The following is a 5,766-nucleotide window of genomic DNA, read 5'->3' as shown; positions in this document are numbered from 1 at the left end:
CGAGGCTGGCGTGGCCTCCGTGCAGCAGAGAGTGCGTTCCGCTGGCTCCCGGTGCTGCCTCCGACCGGGTGGGCGCGATGTGACATCGGGCCACCGTGGGACGTCCCATGGCCCCGTCTTCTCTTGGGGCGGGCTGGAGTCATCCTCGCTGCGAGCAGCTGCTCGGAGAGGCCGTGCGGGCGTGGGAGCTCAAACCCGCCCGCGCCCTGTGGCCCCCTGTGGAAGGACAGCCCCCCGAGGCCGGCTGGCAGGAAGTCACCGTGTATTAGGGTCCCCACGGTGCTCAGACAGACGTGGCAGCGGTGCCTTGGGGACGTCCCCTCGCTACCGACAGCACCAGGAAGCGGGGCAGGCCCTGCACTTGCAGGCAGAGCAGCACAGGGTGGCCGAGACACCCCAGAGAGCAGGACAGACACCGTGTAGACACGGGCCATGTCTACTGCGCCCACCGGCTTCCCCTCATCCCCAGAGCCTAGAGAGCGTCAGACCCGCTGGCTTCCAGAGACGAGGAGGGACATGCAGCTCGTCAGGTGACAAAGCCACAGCGCCTAGAGAGCAGAGCTGTTAAAGATGGCTGGTGCCCAGGGACCCGCGCAGGGAGTGCACTCTGGTCACTCAGGAAGTCTGACGTGGGAAGACCTCCGTGAGCCGGTCGGTCCCTTGCTCTCGCCTGTCCTTCAGTGCGTGGCCAGGCCGCTCGCCCCTTCGGAGGGGAGCTAGGTGCTCCCAGCCAGGGCTGGGGTCTGCGGCGGCCTCTTCTGCTCTGACACCCGAGGAGACGGGGGAGCCTTCGATGGTCTCGTGATTCCTGCTCATGGATGAGCCCTCGGGTCTTCCAGAACAATCTCGTTTCCCATAAGAACAGAACCAAAAAATGAAGGAGATGCATGTGCTCTCACCGCTCTCCGAGAGCTGCAGTCTTCCAGGGCAAACGAAGCTTGCGTCTGGGATGAAGCTGGTCACGTCCTCACAGCCTGGAATCTTCCTGAAGGTTTTTGGGAGCCAAAGGGATTTGGAAACACGGTTTGAGGGTGTCTTCAGAAAGTAAAGGATGAGCTTCCGACGTAGGCTAACGGTTCCTGGGCAGAGACCCCTCCATAGCCTGGCCCGAAGAAGTTTAGCAGAGAAGGAAGCAGAGAGGGCACGCTGGTCCCTCGCGTAGGACCCGGGCCGCCCCATTGGGCCCGTCTGCACGTGCAGGCTTGTGCTTGGACAGCAGGAGGCTGCTCCTGAGGCTCGGAACGAGGGGCCTCTCGTCCAGGGTGCTGGGCCGCCGCTGCGCCTGCCGACAGGTAGAGACAGCTTCTGCAGGGTGTCACCCAGGCTGGCAGGCCCAGGAGCCGTGGAGGGGGACCCCAGGCTTCATCAGTGAGCTTCGCAGCTCCCGGAGAAGAGCCTTGCGTGCCTGTGGGAGAGCCCCGCCTGCCGACCAAGTCCTGCTTCTGCCGGGAACGGCCCCGGTGCCTGGGAGCCCAGTGCGTAGGGAAGCAGCGGGAGGCAGAGGCCTTTTTAGGTTTTTCTTTCTTTTTAAAAAACTTTGAGTGATGTGGCAGTCTATGTCAAGTCTTCTTTTCTATATTTTTAAAGAATTATTTCTTTAATTGAATTAATTTATTATTATCTTAAAATGTGGCCTTGCCGACCCCTCCGTAGATGACAATACCTTCTCTGGTCTCGAACTGCAGGACCGTGGGCTCCTGTCCTTTACCATCTCCACGCATGCACATGCTGTGCCCAGGAGCTCCCCGGGTGGCCCTTCCATCCGGGACACCCACATGTTGAAATGCTCCCTGCCCAGCAGAGAACACGCATCCCGCGTTCTCGGGAGCCCCCTTTCCACTGGCCGTGAAGATGTGGGACACGGAGCAGCCTTCCGCCGCGTGCCAGCTCAACCCTGGCACAGCTGTGGCTCCAGTGACAGGCCCTGAGCTATGGCTGCGGCCGTGGCTCAGGGACACTGCCCATCCCCACCTCGTCTCCCGGGTGGGCTCAGAGGAAGCAGGGCCTGGCCACGTCCTCAGTCACGCGTGCCCGGCCGCCCACTGGCAGAGCGCTGCTTCTAACAGACTGCCAGCTCCTGAGGGAAGGTGCTTACCCGCGTGCACCCACGGGCGCCACGCCCCTCTGCAGGTCCCCAAGGGCAGGCGGCCTTTTGCTGGGACACGGATGTCTCAGAATGGCACCTGATGTGGGTTCTGTACCCCAGGAGTGGCTGGCAGCCTGGCATGGTTCCGGGGCACCCACCTTCTCCTCACCCCTGCCCACCGCGGGAGCTGTCGAGGTCCGGGTCCTCCGGTCCTCGGGCTGTGGCTGAGAAAAAGCGCAGGAACAGCCAGACCTGCCAGCACCGCGCTTCCTCTCCTCCGCCAGCTGTCGGGAAAACCGTCTGCAGAGCGGCACGTCCCTGGTAAAGCCCCATGAGCACTCCGACCGTGCTCTCCCCGAGCCACGCCAGCTGCGGCCACGGCAGCCCCCACGCCAGGGGTGGCAGCCCGAACCCGAAGCTCCGCCAGGTTCCTCGGGCCCAGCCTCACGCCCGTCAGCGGAGGGACGGATGGGCGATCTCTGAGCGGTTTGTGTTCTCGTCTGGAGGCACTAAGGATTATTTTCCTAGAAATCTGCCCTTGGCTTTAGGTCAGTCTACTCTCCTAGGGAACTTGAAGTTTCTCCCAAACTTAGTTTTCTTTGGCAGGAGCGGCACGCACACTCCCGGGTCAGGGTCCGGAGCTGAGAGTGAAGGTTTGTCAGGGTAGAGAGGAAGCCGGCCTGGGCGGGCGGATGCGGAGGCCGCTCTCCTGAGAAAGGGGCGTCTCCCGACTCTCCTACTTGTTCTAAGTGCAAGGTTTTCAGGAAAGCGAGGTGACGGGCTCGAGGACTGTCCCCACTGCAGACGCAAGGACGGCCTTGTCTTTGGTAGAGAACGCTCGGGGTCAGAACTTGGCGAGTGGTTATTCCAGTAAGGACGGCAGTCTGAGCAAGCCTCAGTACTCGCTCTTGTGATGCCCGGAGAGCGTGCCCAGTGGCTTAGGGCCCAGACTACACTTGTCCCTCAGAAACTGTCGGTGACTCGGGACCAGCAGTTAGTGTAATGTCGCTGGACTCCCATGTAGCTGACCGTGGTTCGCGTCCCAGACCCGGTGGCTTAAACTCACACTGGGCGCGTGTGCGTGCGTGCCCAAGATCCCGAGAGGAGAATGGAGAAAGGACTGCGGCGTGGCCATCCCCCCTGGGGAGTGATTTCTTGCTTTCTGTCTCTCTGTCTCTGTCTCTCTTTCTGGCGAGCGCACGTGCCCTATAGCAAAAAAAAAAAAAAAACCTCTCAAAAAAATGAAAGTGTGGGTGACTTTGGCTCCTCGCTCTCTTAAGTACCACTTTCATTTACCTACGAGCAGTTCGAAAAGACAGAGTAAAAGTGAAGATTAGAATTCTGTTTTACCAATTTTTGTACTGGCAGGGAGGCTTCTTTATCAAAGCAGGGGGCGGGTTCCTGGGAAGGCACCGCAGGAGGGCCAGCCCCACAGCCTAGCGAGGAGGGAAGCTGACCCCACACCGCCGACCACGGTTTGAATCCTGGCAGCAGTGGCTTGAAAAACATGCCAAGCGTGTGCGAGTGTGCCCCAAACCCCGCAGGCCAGAGGAAGGGGGGTAAGGGATGGCGGCAGCCCCACGCCCGCCGGGGCACCTTCTCTGTGCCTCCGTCCCTGTCCGCAGTCCGCAGACGCAGGCTCCCTCTGGCGATTGAAACCCTGGCCAAGGGGAAGGCCCGGCTTCTCGCTGCTCCCATGAGTAGCTGCCGCAGCGTTTTATTTGGTTTGTGTTCGTAACATAAGGACCTGCCCTGACCGTGGGAATGTGACGTTCTCAAGGGGGACACGTCCAAGGAACTGAGCGGGGGATGAGTGTTCAGTCATGGGGTCAAACACGTTTTCTGGACCCAAATTACTGAGGGTAAGACGAGCCCTGCTGAGAGGAGCTGAGGGCATGGCGACTGCGGCCATGATGACCTCGCTGGTGACTCACTGCCAAGCTGGGGTCCAGGAGCCCAGCTGTGTCCACTGCCCCTTTCCTTGGGGCCTCTGAACTGTGTCTCGTACGCGTTCCGGACCCAACGCCAGCACCGCGCTGTGCCCTCAACGCCTGCTAACGGGCCAGGCGCCGTGGCGACAGGCAGGTGTCACATGGCCCAGCTCTCAGGAGCTCTCGCTGCAGCTGACAGGGTCGCCCCGCGCCACGGTGACTGAATGTGAGGCAGCCGTGAAGGCCACACCGTCAGGCCCACCCCACCCCCAGGGGCACAGGAGAAGCCTGTTGGATCTTGTTTTTGAAAAACGGAGGAAGCCTGGAGAGGCAGAGCAAGGGCCTGGAGAAGGTACCGAGGACGGGAGGCATAAAGCGGCAGCTACGGAGATGGCGGGCCCCTGTGTAAAGCAAGGTGGAGCTGAGCGGCTGGGTGGCTGCCGCGTGGACCCAGTGCGTGTGCAGACCCATGTGTGGCTGTGGGGCGTGGAGACGGCCGCCGCAGAGCCCAGCCAGGAGATGTCCCCGGACCGTGAAGACTTCATGAGCCACCACGTCAAGGCCGCCCCAGGGAAGGTGTGACAGCTCTCCAGGGACTCCGCTCATGCCGGGACGCGGACACACGTCTGCACCGCGGGGCGGGCAGCACTCTTCTGGGAGGGCACCTGCGACAGCCAGCCTCGGCGTTTGTCCTGGAAGGTTTTCAGTCTGCCAGCCTCCGGACGTCCCTGGGGTCGTGGAGCTGGGATGCTCCCGAGAGGCAGCAGTGTGGGCGGGCCGTGTGGGAGCCGAGGTCAGCAATGCGACGGCATCCGTGGCTCACGTCCACTCCAACCCATCCCTGGGCAGAGCAGGCCGCGGCACACGCGTGAACACGTCGGCAGGACTCCCAGGCCACCGGGCCTGTGCTCATTCAACCCCAAAGACGCTCGCGTGGGCGATGACAGACTGCATGACCCACCGGCGGTGCCACGCCCGCCTCCCGCCCCCCGCCCGTGGCCTGCCGGGGCCCCCTTCTAGGTGGTGTCAGATGAGGATTTTGTATTTTATTTGCACATCCACTCCATGAAGTGAAGGAGGCTAAATGAAGAGCAGAGTTATTTTTAAAATGTTATTTACCTGGACGGGGGGTAGATGACAAACAGTCAGCAAAACCACAGACCAAAGCCAGCCTGGCCAAAGCTGCGGGAGCCCCGGCGACTGTCCGGGTGGGCAGCTGTGTTCCCTGCCCGCATCCAGGTTTGCTGTAACCATAACCGCCCTCAGGCTGGGGCCGGGACCGGGATAACTCTGATCTCACCCCTCAGATGTGGAGCCTACCCCCACCACAGTGCCGCAGCCTCCCGCAGACCCACACACGGGTGTGGCGCAAGATGTGGACGGGACGGGACCTGCTCCAGCGACGACGCGTAAGGATGGGGCCGCCCACTCCCGCTGCTCCCACGTCCCTGCTGCAGTCCTGGCTGGGCCAGCCGAAGCATGGCGCTCGGTGTGGACGGCGCGCTTGGTGGTGGATGGTGCACTCGGTGTGGATGGTGCGCTCGGTGGTGGATGGTGCACTCGGTGTGGACGGTGCGCTCAGTGGTGGAGAGTGGTGGGCGGGATGCTTGGTGGTGGACAGTACACTCGGTGTGGACGGTGCGCTCGGTGGTGGACAGTGGTGGGCGGGGTGCTCGGTGGTGGACAGTGGTGGGCGGGGTGCTCGGTGGTGGGCAGTGGTCGGGGGGGGGCTCGGGGGGCGGACACGCG

At 62.3% G+C, this 5,766-nt stretch overlaps 1 protein-coding gene across 8 annotated transcripts in view; it reads left to right on the top strand.

Moving 5' to 3' along the window:
• The window catches only part of CD44 (CD44 molecule (IN blood group)), a 73,387-nt gene that overhangs the window by 54,946 nt on the left and 12,675 nt on the right, over window positions 1-5,766 (top strand). For 7 of the 8 annotated variants that reach the window (XM_006162092.3, XM_006162094.3, XM_006162093.3 and 4 more), the window contains one exon: window positions 5,325-5,426. The exons of the other annotated variant lie outside the window; for it this stretch is intronic. In XM_006162092.3, the coding sequence (XP_006162154.1) occupies window positions 5,325-5,426 (102 nt within the window). The remainder of the gene's footprint in view (window positions 1-5,324; window positions 5,427-5,766) is intronic. 8 annotated transcript variants of the gene reach the window in all.

Source organism: Tupaia chinensis, unplaced genomic scaffold (assembly GCF_000334495.1).
Source record: "Tupaia chinensis unplaced genomic scaffold, TupChi_1.0 Scaffold139733_1, whole genome shotgun sequence".
Taxonomy (NCBI): domain Eukaryota; kingdom Metazoa; phylum Chordata; class Mammalia; order Scandentia; family Tupaiidae; genus Tupaia; species Tupaia belangeri.
This window is presented reverse-complemented; position numbering and strand designations above follow the sequence as displayed.